This window comes from Caretta caretta, chromosome 9 (assembly GCF_965140235.1).
Source record: "Caretta caretta isolate rCarCar2 chromosome 9, rCarCar1.hap1, whole genome shotgun sequence".
Lineage (NCBI taxonomy): Eukaryota > Metazoa > Chordata > Testudines > Cheloniidae > Caretta > Caretta caretta.
The window spans coordinates 28224318-28250907 of record NC_134214.1 but is presented as its reverse complement, the minus strand read 5'-3'; the positions used below and the strand labels follow the sequence as shown (position 1 = coordinate 28250907).

Genomic DNA, 26590 nt, shown 5'->3' with positions numbered 1-26590 from the left:
CCTTCCTGAGCTTCTCCCTCCGTAGTACAGGGCTCTTACTAGATACTTAGAATGCTATGTAAGCGCTGCATGTTCCTAACATCATATGAGAGTGGTAGAGAGAAGGCAGTTTCCCAAGTAATAGTGCAACTTCCCGGATTAAAAGCAAGCAAGATAGAGACAATTGGAATAAAGTGAAGGCCAAGAAGGTCATAGATATATTCTGTGGGTTGGACCTTTCTGATAGTAGACAACACATGTAGACTTGCGCACAGAAATAGTTGGTTCAATGCCATGCGACACTCCCAGGTAACTTTAAGATACATTTTGTAGAGTCAGAGGGGAGAAGCAGGGGAGAAGGGTAGGTCTGTAAACTCCTCCTTGGTGTTAAGTCATCTAAATTTAACCTTCCAAATGTGAACCAAGTATAAACTACTTTCTTTGTCTGCAGATAGCGTGAAACAATGCCTCAGAGAGGTCTGGATTCCTCTGCTTCTATTACTCTCATGATGTTAACTTTAATTTTTCATATGGAACTATAAAGAGAGGGATATAAATATTTCCAGGTGAACTGTGGGATGCTGACAGATGTCTCTAGGTCAGATTGTGTGCTGAAGAATTGCAAGCCCTGATTTTGTTTAATGGTACTTAAATTTTTTTTTTTTTTTTAGATTCTTTACAAAAGGACATTTAAGACAAGAGGGTACCTATACAGATAGTGCAAAGGGCAAGATTCACCATATATACACTGAACATACTGCCATAAAAAGGCAATTTAGTACAATTCTGTTTGACTTTAATTAAATTTAAAGCACACTTCCACTCGGCAACTATTTTTTATCCATTGTGTGGTTTCTTAAGACAGATTTCTCTGTATAACATTTTGAATGAAGGGCAGGAATATCAGAACTATTCTGAGCCTCATAAATCAACAGTGTAACATATAACTGCCGCCTGTTGGATATAAGTTTACAAGCAGAATTTTAAAATGTAAAATGATTGATTTTGTGTTTACACCACTTCATTTTGCTAAAAGTCTTTTAGATTGACTGTGAATGGTAAAAATGTAACAGTTACCAGTACTTCAGCTTTATTCCACTTATAGAAGAAAATGAAACAAAACAAACAACTGTTTCTAAGGGCTAGTCTGCTCTGACAACGCTAAAGCACTGCCACGGCAGCGCTTTAACGTGGCTTGTGTGGTCACGGCAGAACCCACCTCCACAAGGGGCGTAGTTACCAGCACTGGTGCACTATCTATACCGGTGCTTTACGGTGCTGAAACTTGCTGCGCTCAGAGGGGTGTTTTTTCACACACCCACACACCCCCCCCCCCCGAGCGAGAAAGTTGCAGCTCTGTAAATTGCCCGTGTAGACAAGCCGAAAGGTGAAAGGTAATCCTCTCATGATATAAGTTTATTACATCAGTTCAGGCCATCTACAGTTGAATTGACCAGGACATTTCTCCTTAGAATTGCACTTCTTTCATTTCCCTCAATTCTATCTTCCTAGAGCAAGAGAAAACAACAAACCAACAGCAGCTGAGCTGACCCAAAAGGGCACTGCCACAGCACATTGCTCCCCGGGGACCAGTTGTCTAAACCAACATAATCTAGAGATACCAGGATAGATACTATAATGATAGAGCCATCACAGATTATTTAAATACATTCATCTCCAGGACATCTCCTACTCTCTGAATTGCAAATAAAATACCGCCTTGGATTTTTACACCTCAGTGCAGTGCGTGGCTATAAACTTGTCCAACACTGCTAACAAGTTGAGGGCAGAAATACATCTGATCTGCGTCCTGTTCCTTTTTTCTTTGTAGTCATGAATGAGAGGTTACTCAGATATCCAATCAGACATTCGCTTCAGCCACTGGACTGAACCCTAAACAGAATCCAGACATGGTCTCCCAAAAGATTTGTTGGATTTGGTCCTCCAGCACTTCTTCCCATGAAGCTCAAGTTTTAAATAGGAAATAAATAAGAGGCTGTCTAGCATCTAAATCCCAGATGATTAACTGCAGTTGTGATGCTTATAAGAAGCACATGGGGTCTTTTTCAGGGGAAAAGGCAATACATTGCATTTATTGGAAATACAACAATTAGCATATGCATGCAATCACACACACACATACACACTGTCGGACCAGTCGATGTTATAGTTACCAGTCCAGAGTCCAGATCAATCTAGTGGCCAGCTAGGTTGATCATGAGCAGGGAGGAGTCGGGTTCTGTCGGTCATGACACAATGCTCCGGGGAAGTCTTGGCAGGACAAACCCAAAGTTTCATAGCAAGGCACCCTGTTTATGTAGTGATTTTCCTTCATTGGGACCAATGAGTTTTGCACCGTCATGCTGTAATCAATTGTTGTTTAACGAGTGCTTGTTTTTCTAAATTGATTTTTTATTTTGTTTTTTTATTAAGATTTTTAGGGAGTTACCCCATGCTGTTTTTAATTACAGCTATTTTGTTCCCATTGATAGGTGCCTGTTTTATTTTTAAAGTTGTTAATTTGCCCTTTTCTGACATTTCTGTAGGAGCATGTTGTAATCTCCTGGTGCCCTTGCATTTGTCCTTGATTCCTTCCTAAAACATCTGGTCCGGTAATGGCCTCACACTTATTTTTTAACACACACATTCCTCGTTCACACACAAAACAAAATTAATTTACACAAAACATTTAAACAAAAACATCAAATTGCAATGCAAAAAAACCAATCATTGCATTTTTTTACTTATTTTAAAATGCTAAACCTTCAACAAAATGGTAACCCTCAAGGTCTGTCACTGCCTTAAAATGAGCTTCAAACACAAATTCTGGCTAATGCATCTTTACTAATGGCCCATTAGGCCATTCCTTTCTGCTATTCAAAAAAAAAGGGCTAGCAAAATATAATCAAATCATACACTTACACATTTAATACATGCTACATTATTATTCTTTATTTTTTATTTTAAATTATATAAAATACAAACATAAAATCCTACTACTACACAGTTCACACCTGGAAAAAAAAATGCCTGGAAGTTCAGTCTCCAAAACAGGGAAATCTAAATGTGCTATAAATGCAAAGCAAAAAAATGGCAAGTTGGTTTTCCTCAGGGAAGAATTACATTGATATCAACATTTCAGCTAAACTGTCATGAGATAGCATGTTTATAACATGCTGTGTATTTTGTCTGTATCACTCATACCTACATTTATACTTACATTATATTAAACAAAAGAGATAAGAGGTAGTTTTACAAGAATAGCAGGGGTCAGAAAGTGAAAACAACTCCTTAAGTGATTATCAGACGGCAAGGAAAATTAACATTGTGTATAATACAAATATTCAACAGTGTTTATTGTACCATAAGGTAGCTAGCTGTAGAGTCTCTTCTGCTTTGGCTGTATAACTGTTACAGTTATCAAAATGGTGAGCTCTGCCATTTTCCAAGTTGGATTGTTCAGTTTGTCTTTTAGCACCATTGTAGTTAAGGCTGTCTCGTCATTTTCTTTCTAAATTTGGCCATGAAAATAATCTCATCATATAAAGCCAGGACATAGTAACAGACTAAAAATATCTGTGGGACTGTAAGAAAAAAAGAAGGATGATTTATTCTGTGTGATCAAAGGGAGCAAGATAGGAGACAGCCTGAAGTTAGCAAAGGGGAAACTGAAGCTAGGTGCTACGAATAAATTCCTACTAAGCAGGAAATAATCTGCTTGCGGAGTTACACTGGTACAGAACCACTGTAAATGAAAACAGAATCAAGCCAAATGAGCCATATACTGCCGTGACTACACCATCTTCTACCCCATTGACTTGAGCCAGGGTGTTGCTTCAGTGGGGTTGTACGGGATGCAGCAAGGAGTTTTCCATTATTTCCTATTAAATTATTTTCTGTATAAATGTAATATACATTCAACTTTTAGTATCATGGTCACCTAGAGATCTTACTGGTGTAAAATTGTCCTGCTTCACTGCTGTTTGTACGTATACGTCTTTGCCCTTGAGTCCAGCTGGGACAAAGATGGCTGTATGTTACCCCACTCCTGGGGACAGTTCATCTTTGGCTAACTTAGAATGGTTGCTCACAAAACAAAACTGGCTATTTCATTGTTCTTTTGCTGTCTTTTGTGTTTCCATCTTCTTATTTATGTCTGCTTCTTTCCAGATCACAAAATTTGTGCAAGACAGACATAGAGCAAGAAGGAATCGACTTCGAAAAGATCAGCTTAAGAAGCTTCCTCTACATAAATTTAAGAAAGGCAAGTGGATCTTGATTGTCTAAATAATCCAACTCCATTGGTCTTAAATAAATACTAATATCCAAATGGAATTTTTTTTATAGCTTTGAAAACCAATTCTGAGACTCATTTCAAATGATACCATCCAGTTTAAGTAAAGCACATTGTAACAAAACAGACATCTTGGGCCTGCTCCTGCTCCCACTGAATTAGAGGGAGTTTTGACATTTGCTTCCATGGGAGCGGGAGCAGGCCCCACGTGTACTGTTGAGCTTTAGGAGTTTATTATGGTATTTTATACACCTCATATGCCTGCGGGAATTCTGCACAACTGTGCACATGCAGAATTCATGTCCTTCGCAGATTTCTTTGCTTCCCTGCAGAAAATGACAGGGAAGCAAAGGGAAGCCACAAGAGTGGTCACACGCCCCTCCCCAGCAGCACGGGTGCATTGTGTCGAGTGCCTGGAGCAGCTGCCAGAGAGGTAAATCTCTGCTGGGGGGGTGGGCGGGCGGCAGCTGGGGATGCCCTAGGCCTGTGGCTTCTACCATGCGCCAAGCTCAGCTGCTAGGTACCAACTGGGCTGGGGAAGACAGAACTTCCTCTTCCCCTGCAAGGAATGGATGGAGCCGGGCCAGACCCACCCCCAGATGCAGGAAGCTCCACACCCCCTCCTCCGCTTCTTGCCCCATCACACCTCAGCCACAGTGGGAGGAATCACTGTATGGGGAGCTGCTCCTCCCATTTGCCCAACCCCTGTACATCCAGACCCCGCCATACTTAGATCCCCACCAAGCCTCACCCCCTTGCACCCAGAACCCCCTGCTGAGCCTCACCCCTGCATCCAGACCCCCTCCCACCAAGCCCATCTCCCTGCATCCAGACCATCTCCCGCAGTGCCCCACACTTGAACCCCCACCTTCCTACACCTAAACCACCCTGATGAGCCCCCCACCCAGATCCCCATCCCACTGAGTCCCAACCAGCTGCACCCAGAGCTCTACTCCACCAAGCCCCATTCCCTCAGCATCCTGACCACCCCGTTGAGTCTCCCACACCTGGATCTCCCCCATACTAATCCCCTTCACACTTGGATCTTACCAGCTGAGCCTGCTTGCCCCACACCTGGATTGGGGGCCAGGATTGGGTGTGCTTGTGAGACTTTGTCCCCCTCGCTCGCTATCTTGGTGCACATGGAGAGGAGAGGCAGGACCCTGGAGGGTTTCTGGGGCAGGCCCGGCTCTTGCGCTGTGTCAGTCTGTGTCCCAGGGGCAGGGCTGCAGGGTGATCTCCCACCTCGTTGCAGCCCATAGCCTGTGCTTCCCACTGCCATGCTGGAACCTCCACATTTATTTATTAACAGATAAAATATGCAGAATTTTTCAGCATTTTAAAATATTGTGCTCAGAATTTTTATTTTTTTGGCACAGAATTCCCTCAGAAGTAACCTTAAAAGCCAATGCTAAACCTAAGGTTATTTCTTATGTCCTAAATTTTAACTGTCAGCTCCTTCATGCCCCTATGGCTCCCTTTCTGTTTTTTCTCACTGCATTAACAGCGACTACAAGACTGTGTGATGTTTTATTTAGTCGTGTCTGGAAACAGAAGTATTTGGGGCATGTAAGTTGCCCACTGTTTTAGAGGCTCTGCATCAGCTGAACTGTGTTGCAGGTATAATCTACCCACTTTTCTGTAGTGCGTCCTGCTTTCCCTCCATTCACCCAATGCTCCCAGGAAGCCAGGGGATGTGATCAGTTAAAAATTTAATTCCAAAATATTTACTTTGTATAGAGTTAATCACTAAAAGTTAGTCAAAATTACTAAACACACACTGAGAAATTAAAAGGGCAATAATTTCTTTTATTCAGTGCAATAGAACAAGCCTTTGACAAGGTCCCTCACCGAAGGCTCTTAAGCAAAGTAGGCAGCCAGGGATAAGAGGAAGGTCCTCTCATGGACCAGTTACTGGTTAAACAATAGGAAGCAAAGGGTAGGAATATAGAGCCAGTTTTCACAATGGAGAAAGGTGAATAGCTGGGTCCCTCATAGATCTGTACTGGGACCTGTGCTGTTCAAAGTTTTCATAAGTGATCTGAAAGGGGGATGAACAGTGAGGTGCCAACAATACAAAATTACTCATAGTAGTTAAGACCAAAGCTGACTGCGAAGAGTTACAAAGGGATCTCACGAAACTGGGTGACAAAATGGCAGATGAAATTCAGCATTGATAACTACAAAGTAATGCACACTGGAAAAACATAATCCCAATACATACATACAAAATTATGGGGTCTTAATTAGCTGTTACCACTCAAGAAAGAGATTGTGGAGTCATTATGGATAGCTCTCTGAAAACATCTGCTCCATGTGTGGCAGCACTCAAAAAAGCTAACAATGTTAGGAACCAGTAGGAAAGGGATAAATAATATATTACCACTATATAAACCCATAGTACGTCCATCCCTTGAATACTGTGTACAGTTTGGGTAGCCCCATCTCAAAAAAGAGGTATTAGAATTGGAAAAAAATGACAGAAATGTGCATCTAAAATGATTGGGGTATGGAACAGCTTCTATATGAGGAAAGATTAAAAATACTGGGACTGTTCAGATTGCATAAGAGACTAAGGGGAGATATGATAGAGGTCTATAAAATCATTAATAGTATGGTGAAAGTGAAAAAGGAAGTATTAAATTTACCCCTCTACATAACACACAAACAAGGGTTACCAATTAATAGGCAGCCAATTTAAAAACAAACATAAGGAAGTATTTCACAGTGCATAGTCATTCCTAAGGCATGTTGTGAGGGACAAAAACATAATTGGGTTCAAAAAAGAATTAGATAAGTTCATGGAGGATAGATCTAGCAATGTCTATAAGCCAAGACGGTCAGGGATGCAACCCTGTGCTCTGAGTGTCCCTAAGCCTCTGACTGCCAGAAGCTGGGATTGGATGATGGGATGGATCACTCGATAAATTGCCCTGTTCTGTTCACTCCTTCCGAAGCATCTGGCACCAGCCTCTGATAGCAAACAGGATACTGGGCTAGATGGACCATTGGTCTGGTGCAGTATGGCTGTTCTTATTTTCTTAACAGCCATTTAAAAAAGTCCTGCATGTTTTGGTCTGCTTCCGCAGGAGTATCTACTGCACACTTCACTTTTGGTCTTTCACACACGCTACAATTTTGCCACGTAACAGTTCATTTGTACAAGCTAGTAGTAGGTACAAAAAGAAATTGAAGAAAATCTCAAACATTAATGGCTACTGCAAAGTTCATGTTAATGTGCAATGTATTTCAGTGTGCAAAAGTATCGCTTTAGGGATTGGTTTAGATTCAAGGACAGAGCCATATGCAGTTCTCCACTGCCTCTGATAACGTTCCTGCATTATTAATAACATCGAGGGTACTACCTGCAAAGCAGATGTTAGTTTAAGAGTTTGTACAGTGTCATGTGCAAAGTTGGTCTTATAAAAAATAATAAGCTTTTCACTTTACAGGGTTGACTGAACCTTGCTATAATATTCTATTTCTCTGGGGATAGAATTGGCTACAAAGGAGTGATCTAGAGCCAAAAGGCTAATATTAAGTTTGCTCCCTGTTAAGGATTCTTAATTAAAACCAGAAATATTAAGCATGTTGCGGTTTCTTGGGTTTTTTTGCATTTTCCATTGAAAACATAATTTAGTGTTCCTTCAAGCAAGTCAGTTCATGGGGTTTACTGTTAATTATTTATTGTATGTGTTTAGTAAGAGAGGAGGAGTAATGTCTCAGTATCATCCCAATTGTACACATAGCTCCTATCGCCAGAGTATCTATTTGTAACAGCCTACTCACTCTTGTCATGGTTTGCCTTGTTCTCCCTCCCCTTTCCTCTTGTTTAATTGTTTTAATTTGGACTGCAAGCTTTTTAAGAAAGGGACTCTCTTCCTTGAAAGCTCTCTTGGGAGGGCACGATAGCATCATGACAAGTCTAATTGGGGGAGGTCTGAGGATGATCTATACACAAACTCATTGATTTTACTTGTTCAGCTGGATGGCAACTGCTTCAGGTGACACCAGGATGAGACATTCAACCTGTCTCTAAAAAAGGGTCACCTTTTCTTTGCACTTACAAATGATAATCTGCTTTACATGTATAAATGCAGTTTTTCTGTGCAGATTTGAAGTTTGTAAAGTGTACAGATTTGGAGTGTTCCAATTTGGATGTTGAATTATGCTGCTTTGAAGCTTTTCTGAATAAAGACTTTTCAGGGAAGAAAGGGAAAAGTCAAAACATAGTAGGAAACCTTGAATTGTTTAGAGGGAGAAGATAAGGGAAATAAGGACAAAAATATCCAAGACAACTGGGGTTTCAGAGCAGTATAGAAAGAGTAAAACACACACAAGTGAAAGCAAAATTCGTTTTAAAAAACAACTTTCCTCTGTGTTTAATATAGATTCACCACACTTTGTTACGATCAATACATAGTTTAAACTATTTAATATTTTGAAAATACACCATTTGTAAAAACCAAGTGTTTCTTTCAGTGTATGTATCTGTGTGAATATTGCACACATCTGCAGCACACGCCATGTCATTCCCAGCCAGAAAACATCCTGTGGCTGTCTAGTCAGCTCACTCTTGTATTTAGGGGAGATATTGTTAGTGACCTCTAAGTAAGGTAATGAAGTGCAGGACCTTGACATTCTCTGATTAGCTTTTATCATATCTATAGCAAATGTACTCAGACTGCAAGCTATGAGGAGACTAAACCCTTTGCTCTATAAAACTATGAATCAAGCATCAGTGGATCATTTAAAATGCAAAATGCCACTTGTGGCAAACTTATGGACTCTTTATATAGCTCCCTTCCTTCCATACCAATCAGCATTATTAGATAAAATCGGAGATCAAACCTGCAACTGAGCCATCAAAGCAACTTTATTTTAGGTCTGATACTGTATACAAAAAATGTGATCATTCAGTAATGATAGTACCAATACCTGAAGCAACTGGAACCAACCCTGTGCTCCACCAAGGATACTCTCCACACCCTGCATGACGTGACTTAGAATGACTAATTATCAGTGTTAATCAGTCATTGTATTGTAGAATGCAAAACTTTTATGTTTGAATATTTAGAATACAGTAAGTCTGAAGTGGGCCATACTGAGCTATCTTATTAAAATGAATAGCAGAGGGCTAGAATGTACTGTCAGCTTTCTGCTGTTAGCTGATAACATTTTTCAGGTTTTAAAGTAGACCTAGAGGTCAGTAACCTTCCATTGCTGCTCAGGCTCTGCCCTCTCCCTCTCATGTAATGCCATAGAAGTCAATGGAGTTAGACCAAAGAAGAATTTAGTCTGTTTATTTTTCTTTTTCCCCCTACTGATCTAAAATTTACCAGCTCCTATTAGAGTTGAATGTAAAACCTTTTGGCTAGCTCTGTCTATAACAAAGATGTATCTGGAAAAAAATATTTTTTAAAAAAATCTTAGAACGATAGGTATTAATTAAGGACCTGGGTTCTCATCCCATAAATCCTCAGCTAATTTTAGTTTGCAGGACAGTTTTTGGGTGTTTTTTTCTTTAAACTGATCCATTGTTGTAAGTGTTTTTTTTTTTAATTTAAAAAGTATAGTCTTTGTAAGAATAGCTGTGAAACAGATCCACATATCTCTGTTTCTCACATTGTGGAGCTAGTTCTTATTTGCAGATAGATATTTCATTTCCTGCATGAGAAACAGAAGCCTTTATAAAGGGGAAAATGCATCCCAGATGCAACTACACTATTGATCTAATGGAGCTTCACCAGCGTTTAATTTGTGACTTAATCCTGTCACACCATACTCATTTTTCTCTGTAGCCATTTAGACTGAGAATTTTCTAAGCAAGTGGGTCTCAGTGTAGTCCTGGGTATCCCATGCTGAGTCTCCATTATCAAAATGTTCAGAACTACCAGTTCTTGACATTAAAGGTCCCATCAGAGTTGATTAAAAGCAATTCCCCTTTACTCTATCCCCCAACAAACAGAAGTTAGTGAATTAAGTACTCATCCTGTAATAGCAATGATCACAAACAGCAGCACCAGAGACTCCAACACAGATATATATATATTTTTAATAGTAGCTAATCCTCCCAAGACCTTTCATATGACTAATAGAGGCCCTACTGACATTGCTGAAAGTTATCCTCACCAACCCTGTAACTTTTCTAAATTTAATTCATGTTCTTACACTTGGGTTCATGTTGATGTGATACATCATGAGAAGTCAGTGGAGTTACATCAGGGATTAATCTGGCCCACATTCCTTTTGAGTTCCTGCTTGACCAAACTTAGAGGTCCACATTTTGTCCTCGGATTAAGTCATTTGGACCTAAGTGATTAGGGCTATAGAGACTGAAATTAATACTCCAGATTTTTCCTCAATTATACGAGTGCGGTATTGTTGGGTAAAATTGTGTTTAGTCATACCGATGCAGTCTTTGTTGATCCAAATTCTACTTTCAGTTACATGGATATAAAGATGGATCTCAAGAGGGTTGTTCAGCTTTACATGAATGTTATTCTTCAGCATAACTAGCACACAGACCCTTACCACTTAATTCTTATTAATATCAAAATTTCAGTTTGGCATTATTGTTGTATAGCTCCTTGATGTATGCATACCTTGTAGTCCTTGTCTTCCTTCTGTCTAATCCCAACTACTGACTTGGCGATAAATGAGATGTGTGCTCAAGGGTGGATGGAGGCTCTAGTCTCAGCCCTGAGTATTGGGTAGTGAATATCTGTGTTAACTCAGGAGCTCCAGGAAGAAATTGTGTCTCAGAAAAAGCACAGTACTTCTCCAGGCTCTCCTCTTGCACCAGGGAGGAGAGAGTGTAGCATATTCCCTGTCCTGCTGGCTGATATATGGATCATAGGTCTGGCCTCTCCCCATTTGCTTGTGGGGTGTGGTATTGAGCATGCAGCCCCTACTTTCCCTCCTGCGCTCAGAGCCACAATGCAGGAAGGTCCTAGGCTGCTACACAAAGGGCTGGGATCTTACTTCTCCTTATGGTCCCATGCAACCTCATAGGACCAGGGCACAATTTAGCCTTGACTATGCAATGCAGACATTTTGAATTCTTTTCTACTGACTCTCAGCAAAGAGGCAATACTTGGGCTATTGAAAGGAAGTTTTAAAGCTGATTTTCCATGTTTGTTATTCCTGGGGGCTTGTGAACAGCAGCCTTCATTTTTGTGGTTGTAGATCGCGTTGTTTAATTACCCTAAAGCCCATTGCGTTGTATTTCAACTCTAAACCATTTGTACTTAACACTGTCTCTGAAATTATTGCTTAAATATACAAACAACGGGAAAAAGTTATAAATATTAGATCAAGTTGCCTTTGTTGAAGTGAAAGAGTGGTTCCGGGGTAGTTCACATCAATAATGTATTAAACAAAGTGGAATTTGTTTTTAGAACTGTTAATTCTGATATTACATGTGGGTAAAATTACCAGCAATTCAAGATCAGATCAATAGCTAGATGAGCCTCTGTTACACTGAGATGATGACGTTGTTTACTCAAAATTGGATGGGTTTAGTGAACACTAAAAGCTAGTTAAATCCTGACATTGAGCATTTGTAAAACTCAGTCTTCTAATATCTCCTCCCTTCTCTGTCCTTCCTCATTATGTCCCTTTGTCATCCCTAGTCCTGATTTCCTCTCTCAGTCTCCCCCATAACAACCCTACCCATAGTCTAATCCCCCTATCCTCAGACTCTTTATACTCTCAAACCCTCCCCTCCCCTAAAAAAGTCTTAAATCTGCACACAACTGAATGGGACCATCTATCCTTAGCTGTCTGATCAGTGGTTATGCTGAGCTTCAGCCCCAGTCTCCAATCTGTGGTCTAACAGACTCCATTCTCACCCCTAACCACCACAGTCAGACTTCCTTCCATTCTCATCATCCAGTCAATACACTCTTCCCTTACTCTTTAGCTACTCCCACTCCATGCACACACTAATTCTCCAGGTCCACATACTGTATCATTCCTTTACCCATCACTCCCATCTCCACATACGAGAGGGCAGAGAAGGCAATAAGTGACAATTTTGAGAGCAATAAGACAGTTTGAGACTAGGTTGGTGGGAAATAGTAATTCTTAGTAGAGGTAGGTGAAGCATATAATGTATGGTGTGTGCAAGAAAATGCAATGCTGTCTCCCCTTAGTTTGGGTTTCTTTTAGCGGATATGCTTCAAAGCAACATTCCAATAATCTAGCTGAGTTGTTGATACTAAAATTTCAGGAAGGTCTCTGGTAAATCAGTGACTTGCTATGAATTTTTTTTTTTTGGGAGGGAGGGTCCTCATGATTCTTAGTAAGCAGTAATAATTTCTTAGAGACCAGACAAGACAAAGAAATAGATCCCCCTTAAAATTGGGGGGGGAAAATAGGTCATCGTAAGACTTCAGCCTTATTATTCTACAAAGCTCCTTTAAATAAAAAGTGATCGCTGTGAACATATTGATGTCTAGACAGCTTGGACCAAATTCATCCTTGATGTTACACCTAGGACAAATTTAGCTCAATATTTGTTATACATCAACTTGGCATTACAGGAATCAAATTAGGTTGATTGATGCTCCCTGTTGAAGATAAAATTTTCCAAGGCACTAATGCAAAATCCATTAGCACCCATAACCACATTTTGTGCCCTGTTAATGGTAAAGGGTCAGCCTTTTAGGTCTTGCCTCACTTGTTTGGATGGGACACTGAAGAACACTGCAGAAGATTGTAATTTTGGTGTTAGGAATGCTTGTTTTCCTCTTAGCTTTAACACTCTGGTTGCCCAAAAGCTTTGTGTAAATCTCTGCACTTAGATGATTATATATAGGTAGTTTAACGCTGTAAAACAGGACAGTAATCATAACATTCCCTAACTGAATTCTCTCTAAATCTGTGCCAGCAGGTTCTTGAGCATGCTGGATGACATAGGGGCTGACTGCTCTCATACTTACACCAGTGTTATTAGGAGTAATTCTGCTCAGTGAATATCCTGACATCAGTGTAAAACTGGGATGAAAGGAAAATCAGGCCCAACGTCTTTTAGTAACATGAGGTGCACTTCTGTGATATAACATAGGATAGCAAGCAAAGGATTACATGACAAAATAGGTCTCTGTGGAGGTAGGGTACTCTACCATCTGTAAAAAGAACTGTTAATATAAAACAGAAGATACCACACAGATTTGCTATCTTGAGATGGGGCCTGATCCAAAGTCTACTGAAGTCAATAGGAATCTTCCAATTTGACTTCAGTCAAGCCATGATCCAAAGCCCACTGTATAAATATTCATGACAGATAAACACACAGAATGGGATACATATTTTGTCAGTGTCCAAAGAGTTACAACAGTTACTTAGTAAGTAGGGTTAGCAACTGGAATGGAAGACACCTTGTATGGGGTGGCTTTTGGGCACTTTCCTATTAACATGCCTATTCTCTGACTGACCCCACATAACAGAGGTATGTAGAACTAAAGCATAAGTAAGGATTCGCTAACTAAATTAAGGATTCTCAATACAATGTGTGTGTCCTGATTTCTCAAGTTGTAAAAATGTTATTCAAATAAGAATGGGCAAAATCTTGGGCACACAATCAGTGGGATTTCATATTTTTTGCTGTTTAATTTGTACCAAAAATTAGCTATCAAATACAGGACAAATTCAACTATCTACTGTGCTGTTTGACCATAAGGAAATTTGAACAGTATGAAGAATAGAAAATATGTGAATTGGGCTATATTGTAACAAAGAAAAGCTAGCAAGGAGATGCAGTTTACACTAGCATGGAATTTAAGGCAAAACCAAATAGATTTCAAATCTTGCACAGCAAATGAACAATGGTGTATTCAAATGATCACACAGAAGACAAAATATTTTAACATTGGAAAATAAAGATGTAACTTGTCCTTGATGGGATCAAAGCACATGAATTATGTGGGGAGAAAAGAAAAGAATTAAGCCAAAATTTTCAAGTTTGGGTGCCTAATGTTAGGGCCTAAATCAGGGTTCTCAAACTGGGGGTCAGAACCCCTCAGGGGGTCACAAGGTTCTTACATGGGGGGTCACAAGCTGTCAGCCTTCACCCCAAACCCCACTTTGCCGCCAGCATTTATAATGATGTTAAATATATAAAAAGTGTTTTTAATTTATAAGGAGGGGTCACACTCAGAGGCTTTCTATGTCAAAGGGGTCACCAGTACAAAAGTTTGAGACCCACTGGCCTAAATCCATACTTAGGCATCAGTGCCAAGATGTTCAGAGCTGTGGCTTGCTTAGCACGTTTGAAAGTCGGACTTTTATTTAAGTATCTAGATATGGATTTAAGAACTAACTAGTGCTTAGATTTGAAAATTTGGACTGAATCTTTACATTTAAAAAATGTGATATGTACTACACTGTAAGAGTATGGGTATTAGGCTAAGGTGGAGATCCTCAAAAGTAATTACGTGCCTAGCCTAATGAAAATCAGGCACCTAAATACCTTTGAGGCTCTAGGCCTAAGTAACTATTTTCAGGTCAGTGTAGATGATGGGAGTGGACACCATATGTTCACATGTTGAAATCTAAGAACAAATCAAAACATCCTGTACATTTCAGTTTTGCAAAAAATACTCAAGTCCATTGTGCCTCATGAGTTATAATCTTCCAAAATGAAGGGCTGCAAAAGTGAAAGTGATTAGTGACATGTCATTTACATTATTACATAGTAATAATTATAGGCCTGCTATTTACTAGGAATTTATAAATTGATTTATTCCTTCAAATGGGATTATCACTGATCTAATTTCAGTTCTTCATTAGCCCATCTGCCTGGCTGCACAGTACTGTGCAGGTCTCATGGTGGGGGGGATGACACAAAGTCTGCCAGAATCATGGCGATTTTATTTCTGCATCTTGCATTCTTAATAAGTACCAGAAATATTGGAGTTCTATAGATAGATGAATGAGTTAACTGTTTAACGTGTATTTATGTATCTCCATAGGTTAAAAGATTATTGCACGTTTACGAGAGGTTTTGCACATCACATTTAAGTAAAATATTTTATTCATAATTTCTAAAATCCCTTGTAGTCTTTTGCTGTTTTTAGGGGGTAGAGGAAGAGAATGTCTGCAAAACATCTGGAAAATTAAACTGTATGAGTTGGCAAGGTGCTGTATGGTCTGGGAGGTGGGATTTGGCCATCTGAGAAGAACCCAACAGGACATGTTCCTACTAATTCATAGATCTTCCGAGATCCACAGGGGATCACACAAACCCCAAGGCACCTTTGAAAGACTGGTACATCCTGAGTATCTTCTCTTATTGCTCCCCTGCCTGTACCTGGATGGATCCCCTTCCCAGTGGGGTTTGAAAGAAAAGTGAAAGAGTCCATGTAAATAATGCAGTTTGTCCAATAAAATCCAGACAGGTTTGTTTTGGGGATAGTGATGTGAAGAGGAGCTCTCCTAGTATCATGCTCCACTTCCAAACACAGAAAAGCTCCAGAAGCACAGAGCTCATGAGATTGGAGGGAGGGGCAAGAAGGCATATTGAGCTAGTCTTTCCTCCCTAGGACAGATTTCAGGCCAAAGGAACAGATTTCCTTCTCCTTTAATCCCCTCCATGGGAAAAAAAATGGAGGAGCGCGATATGACTTGTGTTATGTGTGCCATCGTCTAGCTCAGATTTTAGACATAGTTTCAAAGCTGCCTAAGGGTGTCCAATTTGGCAGCTGGGATTATGGGCTTGGATTCTATCAGGATGGGAAATCAGAGTTGTTTTGCTAAGGAAATGGTAGAATTGAAGAAGTAGGAGAGACCAACCTTGCAGTGGAGGAGCTCACCTTGGCTGCAGGACTTCCACCATAGAGACTCAGTTGTTCAAGAGTGGGAGCTGAGGAAGTGGATGTTAGAGATGAGCCAAGGCTGGGGTGGGGTGAGGTGTGGTGTGACCTTAAAGGGCATTTGAGAAACGTTTGTTGTTTCAATCAGATATTGCTTGTCCGCTAAATTTTGCGGTTCTTGTATAATCCTCACTGATAAAGCTTAATGTTGTTTTTCCAGTCTAAAGGTGGGTATGATGGTTGAGCACTGGGCAGCTTTCTGAATGAGTACTGTATATTAAGGACTCCATTCACTTTCCAACAAACCACACCAGGCAAATCCGTATTTTCAAGAACAACGTGCAGCCATATTTCAGGATTCTCAAGGAGCATCTTTTTGAGAAGAGGAAACGATCCAGTATTTTAATGCATTGTCTTGCCTATCTGTCACTGTCAGTTAAAATCCCAGATATCTGTGTTGAACTTTGCAACTATTCTGTAATTAGAAGGGATCACTAAATACATTGTAACTGAGTAATAGGATCAAGAAATTAGATGACAGTTTCTAACCATCAGAGAAGTGAAGTTCTGAAACAGCCTTTCAAGGAGAGGAGTGAGGCAAAACACCTAAACTGGTTTCAAGACTGAGCTCAATACATTTATGGAGGGGATGGTATGATGATTGCTAGTAGTAAATATCTCCAACAGCCAGAGATTGGACACTAGAGGGGGAAGGCTTTGAGTAACTACAGTGAATTCTTTCCCAGGTGTCTGGCTGGTACATCTCGCCATGCTCAAGGTCTAACTGATCACCATATTTGGGGTTGGGGAGGAATTCCTCCCCCAAGGAATGAAATGCATTCTTCAAGGGCAGCATACTCCAGAATTTTCTTGTAACACCACTGAAGTTTCTAGGACTTACCACTTGGAAGGCGGATGAGGCAGCAAAGAATTTTACTATAGCATTGGTGTTCGGTTAGCCTGAACACTGGGCCATGAACAAAGAAATCCTGAATTTTAATCCCCGCTCTGTCACTGACTCACTATGTAGCCGGTGCGGGGGAAGAAGAGCACAAAAACACACCAGTCTCCTGTGCCTCCTTTCCCCTCCCACCCCCATTTCCCCATCTGTAAAGTGGGAATGATAATACTTATCTACTTCATAGTGCTGTTGTGGGGATTAAAAAGTTAATGTTGGGGCAGAGCTTTTAAAATATGAAGCACCTTATAAATATCACACAGTACTAGCAGCAGCGTGTACTAAGATTGCCATACCTGCTGCCAAAATGTGTAATTAATAGGTTATATAATAGATTTCTCCTTGAATTAATAGTGGTGACACAAACACACTGCAGACATTTGCAGCACACACTCTTTCTGATGGTCTATTATATAACATTTCACTCATCTTAACTTCCATCTCCTCACCCTTTTCCATCCCAACGCAATGGCTATTACTCTGCTGATATTTAACAAACCAGTTTTTCCAATTTGCTTTGTTGTGCAAAGTGTTTTGGCTGGTGTTGGTTTGTTTTATTTGGTAGTGTCTGTCGTAATGCAGAAGTCAAGCAATAGATTGATTTTTTTCCTCCACCAACTGTGAAATATAACAGAAGAACCTACTGCACTAGGGTAAACGTTAGAAGGCTATTGAATGATTTACACCATAAATCTTAACCCCACACATAGCAAAATTCAGTTTATCCACCAGCCACCAATGTCTCCCCATCTTAATACAACATGTACTTGGGCTTCTCATCTTACATGCAATGCTGAATTCAGAAAGACTCATTGCTTTTATACTTTTTGCCGTTTTCCCCGTAGCTGGAAAATACATATAGCAGATACCAAACACACAACATCAATGTAATCTACTCTTCATCTTAGTCAGTATAAAATTTGAGATGAGTAAAGTATAATCCATATTTTGATAAAGTGGTATGGCTGGTACTGCATTCCTTGGCATCACTATGAGCATGCGGGTTGCAGAATCAGGTCTTACGAGAGACAGGAGTACACAGAAGTAGGGTTTTTTTCTCCCCAGAATACTGAAGTATTGCTTAAATATTGGTGAGAGTCCTGTAAAGGACCTCACTAGAGTACAGCACGTTTCTTAACTACTATCACTTATTACTAATATACTTACAGCTTTCATTGTGCGAATGATGCTTTTAAAGTATTGAAGTGCTGTAGATTTGTGTTTTCAGAAATACGGACAAGTGAACTGGGAACATGGTTAAGTCAGGAGGCTAAGAGTCAAGAGTGTGGTGTTTTCTCAGTTCTGCCACTTATTCACCAGTGATCTTGTTCAAGTCCTAGCCCATCTTTATCTCACTTTCTCCCTCTGTAGAAGGAGTATTATGTTGTCTCATCCAGATGTTGTGAGTTTTTACAAAGCACTTTAAGCTCCTTTCATAGATGCTGTTGAAGCGTAATGTATTATTTATTTTCCCGAATTTATTTTATATTGAAAGCACTACGGTGGAGAATGCTCCTTACTATGTGTTTGTAAAGAACACTGTACATTTCTCCTCCCACATTTATTATTTTAATAACCTGAACAAGTATCTCTCTGGTTTCAGAGTAGCAGCCGTGGTAGTCTATCTGCAAAAAGAAAAGGAGGACTTGTAGCACCTTAGAGACTAACAAATTTATTTGAGCATAAGCTTTCGTGAGCTACATCTCACTTCATCGGATGCATGTAGCTCACGAAAGCTTATGCTCAAATAAATTTGTTAGTCTCTAAGGTGCTACAAGTCCTCCTTTTCTTTTTTCTGAAATGATTGTTTTCTTACTGCAAGGTGAGAGATTTCAATATTGGAAAAAATGAGAAATGTGTAAAAGCTTCTTGATAAAAGTCAGGTGAAACAGTAGACTGATTAATTAAACTAGACCTATTGTTAATGAGGTGGCTCAGTTCTTAGTTCATATTAGTTAACATCCTAAAAAGAGTATGCAGTAATCCTAAATCATCAGGGCAGAAAAGAGGAATAATTAGACTATCCTTATTTGGTAATGTGAAGTATAAGCTAAGCCCTGAGTTGGAAGCTGAAACCAAGTTCATTTCTGTGTAAATATGTGGATGGCATCAAATTGCTACCCTACTTTCCCAAGCTTCTTACTTTTATGAATCAGCTGGAAGGTATTTAAATAGGAGTTATGCTCTGTGTGTTACAAGACTGCACAGAGTAATTGGGAAAAGGTGTTATAGAAAAATAACTAAGCAGATAAAAAAGTTGGAAATGTACTAAGTGCTTCATTTTCTTCTTTAGAAAGACTAACAAAAGGTGCATTATTGCCAACAATGTGCATTGAGCAAAACAAAAACTGTAACAATCTGCAATTTAAAAAACCCAAATCTTAAAAAGCCACCTGACCAGTATATTTAATACAGCTAAAAGATATAACAATCAGTTTATTACATTTCTAGTCTGGGTCATCTAAACAGAAAAGGAGGACATGGTTAACCAAGATGCCTGTGAGCCTTTGTTCTCCCTTTGCCTCTCACTACCTCCCCTTCCCTCCTTTCTCCCCCCCCAAAAAAAAAATTTAAAAAAAGTTCCTTAGAAGGCTTAGAATACTTACAATTTGAAATGGTAGTTTTAATGCTTCTGTCTCACTGAGTATTTGACAGATTTCTAATGCTTTCCCCGCAAAGCTCAGCTACTGTCATGTTCTCACAGCTCAGTTTTCCCACTGACTTACCCCGTTTCATAAATGTGCAAAACATACACGGAGCATAGATCTTATCCATATTTTCACTGTGAAAATTGGATCCAAATCTCTTATGAATCTAGTGTTCTTTTTTCTGTAGCCTGGCATTGTGTTCAGGGGCACCCTGGCAAGCAATTTCTTATGCACAATTCTCAGAACCCTCTCTGTAATGCCCTATCATTTAGTTATGGTCTCCAAGACATTTTTACATTATACTTGCTTTGATTTCAAACACAAAGGGCCCATATTATCTGTATGTGCTGGTTGCTTTGTACCACTCCATAACTAGGCGGTTAAGATGAGTTTATGGATACTCATCATTACTAGAGTGATGCAAAGCTGGCACAGCTTACTTCAGATCAGTGATTCTCAACCAGGGGAACGGTTACCTCTGGGGGTACACAGAGGTCTCCCAGGGGGTACATCAACTCATCTAGATATTTGCCTAGTTTTACAACAGGCTACATAAAAAGCACTAGCAAAGTCAGTACAAACTAAAATTTCATACCATGACTTGTTTATACCGCTCTACATACAGTACACCGGAAATGTAAATACAATATTTATACTCCAATTGATTTATTTTATCATTATATGGTAAAAATGAGAGGGTCAGCAATTTTTCAGTAATAGTGTGCTGTGACACGTGTCTTTTTAGGTCTGATTTTATAAGAAAGTAGTTTAAGTGAGGTGTAACTTGGGGGTACACATGAAAAGATAGGACTCCTGAAAGGGACAGAGTCTGGAAAAAGAAAAGGAGTACTTGTGGCACCTTAGAGACTAACCAATTTATTTGAGCATAAGCTTTCGTGAGCTACAGCTCACTTCATCGGATGCATACTGTGGAAAGTTTAGAAGATATTATATACACACAAAGCATGAAAGAATACCTCCTCCCACCCCACTCTCCTGCTGGTAATAGCTTATCTAAAGTGATCACTCTCCTTCCAACGTGTATGATAATCAAGTTGGGCCATAACCTGGATTTGTGCTGGAAATGGCCCAACTTGATTATCATACACATTGTAAGGAGAGTGATCACTTTAGATAAGCTATTACCAGCAGGAGAGTGGGGTGGGAGGAGGTATTTTTTCATGCTGTGTGTGTGTGTATAAAAAGATCTTCTAAACTTTCCACAGTATGCATCCGATGAAGTGAGCTGTAGCTCACGAAAGCTTATGCTCAAATAAATTGGTTAGTCTCTAAGGTGCCACAAGTACTCCTTTTCTTTTTGCGAATACAGACTAACACGGCTGTTACTCTGAAAAGATTCTGGAAAGGTTGAGAGCCAGTGCTTTAGATGGTGTCTATCCCCTACAGCTTCCCCTGTTACATGTCAGACTTCCCCGTGCCTTTTTCACCTAGACTAAATTTTTCTCGTGATACAACTTCCTTTAAAAGCTTGACTAGATTCTCTAGATTGTCTCTCACAGCCATGTAATAGAGAAGGCCTAAACTGAAAAGCTTTGCTGAGTTGTGGGGTTGTGAGTTTGCTGAGTTGTGTCTCCAGCTACTGTTTATTATCAGTTTCACTTACATTTTTTACCACCACAGGTGCAGCTTAATTCCCATACACATTCTCATTTTGTGTGAAAGTGAGTTATTGCTTAGAAGTCTGTTAGGATATGACTGGTCCATCTGGAGAACTTTTTTGAGAAGCAGCTTCTCAGCTTTTACTCAGCTTGATAGTATCTCTGTTGTTGCAATGGAAGGATCAGGAAGAGGGCGAGGAAACAACCCTTTCACAGAAAGCAGAGTAGTTTATGAACAGTTGTGGGAAAGGCAAAAATATTCTGAATTTTTTCAGATAGTCTTAAATATAGACCAGAGAGAGGGTATAAGGAATGGCAATAAGGAATAATGTGTTTGTGAAACACCTCAACAAGAATGCTCAAAAAGATAGAGAAAAAGAAAAGATAGAAATTTTTTTGGTGGGAGGATTATCCTATGGTTAAGGGAAAGGACTAAAAGTCAGAGGTTTAAGGTGTCAAAAGCTAGTAATACCACTATAGACACAACATTCTCTGTACATTGACACAAGATATTTCTGATAGGGCTGTCAATCACGCTTAACTCAAAAAAAAATTAATCACAATTAATCAGTTTTAATCACACTGCTAAGGAGTAGAATACCAATTGAAATTTAGTATTTTTGGATTTTTTTTTCTACATTTTCAAATATATTCATTTCAATTACAACACAGAATACAGTGTAACTCACTCATTTTTACAGTGCAAATATCTGTAATAAAAGAAAAGTATTTTTCAATTAATCTCTTTATCGTGAAAGTGCAACTTACAAATATAGTTTTGTCACATAACTGCACTCAAAAACAAAACAATGTACAACTTTAGAGCCTTCAAGTCCACTTAGTCCTACTTGTTCAGCAATCGTTAAGACAAAAAAGTTTATTTATATTTATGGGAGATAATGCTGCCCACTTATTTACAGCATCTCCAGAAAGTGAGAACAGGAGTTTGCATGGCACTTTTGTAGCTGGCATTGCAAGGTATTTACATGCCAGGTGCGCTAAACATTCATATGGCCCTTTATGTTTCAGCCACCATTCCAGAGGACATGCTTCCATGCCGATGCTGCTCGTTAAAAAAATAATGCGTTAATTAAATTTGTGACTGAACTCCTGGGGGGAGAATTGTATGCCTCCTCCTCTGTTTTACCCACATTCTGCCATATATTTCATGTTATAGCAGTCTCGGATGATGACCCAGCACATGTTGTTCATTTTAAGAACACTTTCACTGCAGATGTGACAAAATGCAAAGAAGGTACCAACATGAGATTTCTAAAGATTGCTACAGCATTTGGCCCAAGGTTTAAGAATCTTAAGTGCCTTCCAAAATCTGAGGGGTATGAGGTGTGGCGCATGCTTTCAGATGTCTTAAAAGAGCAACAGTCCAGCTCTGAAACTACAGAACCCGAACCACCAAAAAAGAAAAATCCACCTTCTGCTGGTGGCATCAACTAAAATGACAAAAGTGAACATGCATCGGTTCACACTGCTTTGGATTGTTCTCGAGTAGAACCAGTCGTCAGCATGGACACATGTCCTCTGGAATGGTGGTTGAAGCATGAAGGGACATAGGAATCTTTAGCGCATCTGGCACATAAATAACTTGTGATGCTGGCTACAAAAGAGCCATGCGAATGCCTGTTCTCACTTTCTGGTGACCCTGTAAGCAAGAAGTTTCTGGGTAAGTTTAGAAGGAATACACAGCAGGTATATAGAAAAACAAACATCAGAATATGTGAATCTAAATATTCATTGAGGCAAGAGCACACTTGTGTTAAAGGTCTGCAGCTTTAGCACTACAGCTGGTCTGCATCATCCTCGCATCTGAGAGCATAACCACGGCCTACGTTGGGCCAAGGTCTGCTGGCATACATGCAAGACACCCTATGATTCTCTAGACCAAAGCAGAGACCCTCCTGCAGCAAGTCAAATTCTTAACAAAAACATGTGGTAAAAGGAATATGACAGTTGAAAATTGTTTATATACTGGGCAGCATACCGATAATATAAACCTCCCAAACAAGATTTACATTATGTAGTAGTGTGCTTTTGCGTTCTCTTATGACTAGGTAAGTAATAGCTCCTTGTTGATTATTCTGATTTCCTCCAGTCCTCCTGCCTCAAAAAAATAAATTCTAGTTTGTCAAATTAAAATGGGGCATATGAATATTCTTCTGCTTGTTCTTCATCTACTGTCTTTTTAATTAACATACTCCACTGACAGTTGATACATCTATATTATAATGTAGACTTATATTTTAAACACTTTTAAATAAGATTATAGAAAAGGGATTTCACACAAACTTGTGGAAATATGGCCACCTTATCATCAACCTGCACTTGAAGGGAGAGCAGATGAACATACAGTTCAAATAAGAAGTATAATGAAAGGGACAATACAACTTCAAAAAAAAATTGCTGTGGATGAGAAAAGATCAGAGTTGACCTATGGACATTAAAGAAAATATCCATAAGAACTTATCTGTATGTGTTTGAAGGTTATACAGCTTGTTATACAGCTTTTAATGTAGTATTGATTCACAATTTTCTGCTGCAGGAGATGAGTATGATATATGTGCCATTTGTCTGGATGAATATGAGGATGGAGACAAGCTCAGAATCCTTCCATGCTCTCATGGTAAGCAGCTGCATATTGGTTTGTAATATTTTAATTGTAAGTTATTTAAAGAAAATATTTGTGTCCAAAACAGCAATGAATTTACTGATTTATAAAAGGTAGCCTCTCTAATATGGCCCAGAGTCTACATACAGAGTCTACAATGGGATTAAAAACAGACAATTTTGGCTTCTAAACAGTAACAAGAGAAGGATAATCATAATGAGAACACAGCTAATCATTCAACCAATGAGTCCATCTTCCTTCAGTCAAATGCCCAGGAGAAAATATGGGCCTGACACTGGTGCCCTGAAGATCAGATTGTGTGTCAGTTCAGTGGAAAAGTGCATTCCAGAGTATGTTGCCACCAGTTCCCAGACATTTAAATCTAAGGACTGTTAGCTCAGCTGATCTCTACTGCCACAGCAACCTGGAGAGTGTGTCTGATGAGTAGCCTGGATATAAACCAATTTGCACCTGGAAGCCAGTTCTCTGCTTGGAGAGCTGCAATATGTAAGGTGTAATAGCTTCCCTGTGACCAGTTCTGCCTAACTGAGCCAGCCATGTTGTGCAATCCAATTGAAAGGATTGCAAAGTCTAACCAGACACAGGTAAAAATAGGTATTTTTGGCTATCCACACCAACTAGAAATCCAGGAGCAATCAGGGGCCCAAAACCTCCCCCAAATTGTTAACATCTTGGACAAAGGTTGAACAAACCCGCTAACAAAAGAGTCAGGAACCATCCCTACTATATACTCTTATGATCCTTCCTTCAGTCCACTAGTCACATCTTGTCTGGACTGAGCCAGAGTCAGCCTGCTCTCAATGTCACACCCTCACCAGGCACTGCAAGAGTACCATCAGGTCAGATGAAAATGAGATATCTGATGACAGTGCAAGCTCAAACCATCTCACTGTCTCACATAGTGGCCTCACATACCCATTCTGCTCAGTGTGTGACTAAATAGGGTTTTGTAGAATTCCATACAAAAGAACCTTGAGGGCAGACAGACAGACAAATGACTGGGACTTCTCAGAAAGAAAGAACAGAAACATGGCATCTACCCTAGATGAGGGCCACAAAGTTAACCAAATCTTACTGTCAAAGGTTACTGACAGATGTAGAAATCATCATGAACACTTGTCCTAGGAAAACATGTTAATTACTATATGTTAAACATGACTTTATACATAGTATAGAAAAGGATACACCATGTTTAAAAATATTAGTTGGTCATGGTTAACCGTAGAGTTCCTAACCAGCTAACACCTGTCCTGGTCCACACTTTGTGCTAGGTTGTGTTGAAGATCATGTTAATTAAGACATTTTCAAACGTGAATCATTTTCTCAGTTTAGATAAGGCCATTGAGATCAGTACAGTTGCTGTACCAAATCTAACCCGAATACCAGACTAAGATCAAGGAGATTTGAGGACTCCAGTAGACTCCAGTGAAAATAGCCTTGCCACAATCTTCTCAGAAAAAAAGATTTCCAGTATCAGAAACTTCTTGAGTAAAGGTCAAATGATTATTCACTTGAGGGAAGTGGATACTCTCCCTGCCCATAGGGTCCAACAATGGTTATTATTATTTGTATTATACTAGTGTTCAGAGGCTCCTGTTAGGATCAGGACCCCACTGTGCTAGGTGTTGTCCAAAGGTAGACATGACCCATATCCCAACTGGTTTATAGTAACCAACGTTCTCTGAAGAGGGTCTGAAGAGTTTCACTCACCGCAAGTGGCACCGCCTTGGGGCTCATCTGGGGATTGGCTCTTGAGCAGTCAGGTGTCCTCTCCTTTGCTTGCTCGCCCTGTGGTCTCTATCTGGACTCAGTTGCTCCCCACAGCTAGATGAGTGGTTCTGAAACTTTTGTACTGGTGACCCCTTTCACATAGCAAGCCTCTGAGTGCACCCCCCCCCATAAATTAAAAACCCACTTTTATATATAACACACCATTCTAAATGCTGGAGGCAAAGCGGAGTTTGGGATGGAGGCTGACAGTTCGTGACCCCCTGAGCTTTGAGAACCCCTGAGCTAGATCATTATATTCTCCCCTTCCAGGATATCAAAGTCCCACTGGACAAACTGCCTCAGGCAATCTTTTGATCCACTACCCAGTTTGTACTGCTTTTCCAATGGCTGGTAAGGGAACCTGGACTACCTACTATTCTAGGTTCCAGCCCACATACACTCTGGCCAGCAACCACAGTCTGCTTAAGCTCTGACCCTCTTGCTGTTTCTCTGGGCTCTTTTCTGCCTGCCTGCCTGCCTTCCTTATCTCCTAGCCCACCTCTGCATCACCACTGGAGCTTCCTCTGTTCCCTGTGGCTACTTCACTCCTTCTGGAGTTCTTGCCAGAGTCTATAATCCAAGGTAGGATCCCATGGCCTACTCTCCCCCTAGATCACTTCCACCTTGTACCTAGCCACAGCCACCTTCCCTTCTCTCCCGGGAGGGACTGCAGAGCTCCTCCCAACAGCCCCTTCCTGCCTTTATAAAAGCTCAGCCTGCCCCAGCCAGCTGGCTTTCATCATCAGTTAATCTTTATTAGTCCCTGCCTCTCCTCCAGGTGCAGCCTATAAAGTTAAGTGGCCCATTTTTCCCAGTCAGGCATTGTGTGGGGTTGACACCCAATCACAAGGTCTTTTAAAAT

At 40.0% G+C, this 26590-nt stretch overlaps 1 protein-coding gene across 6 annotated transcripts in view; it reads left to right on the top strand.

Annotated features, from left to right (window-relative positions):
• Positions 1-26590, top strand: part of RNF13 (ring finger protein 13) — a 103491-nt gene that overhangs the window by 75315 nt on the left and 1586 nt on the right. For all 6 annotated transcript variants that reach the window (XM_048863824.2, XM_048863825.2, XM_048863829.2 and 3 more), the window contains 2 exons: positions 4150-4243; positions 23872-23952. In XM_048863824.2, coding sequence (XP_048719781.1) covers positions 4150-4243; positions 23872-23952 — 175 coding nt within the window. The remainder of the gene's footprint in view (positions 1-4149; positions 4244-23871; positions 23953-26590) is intronic.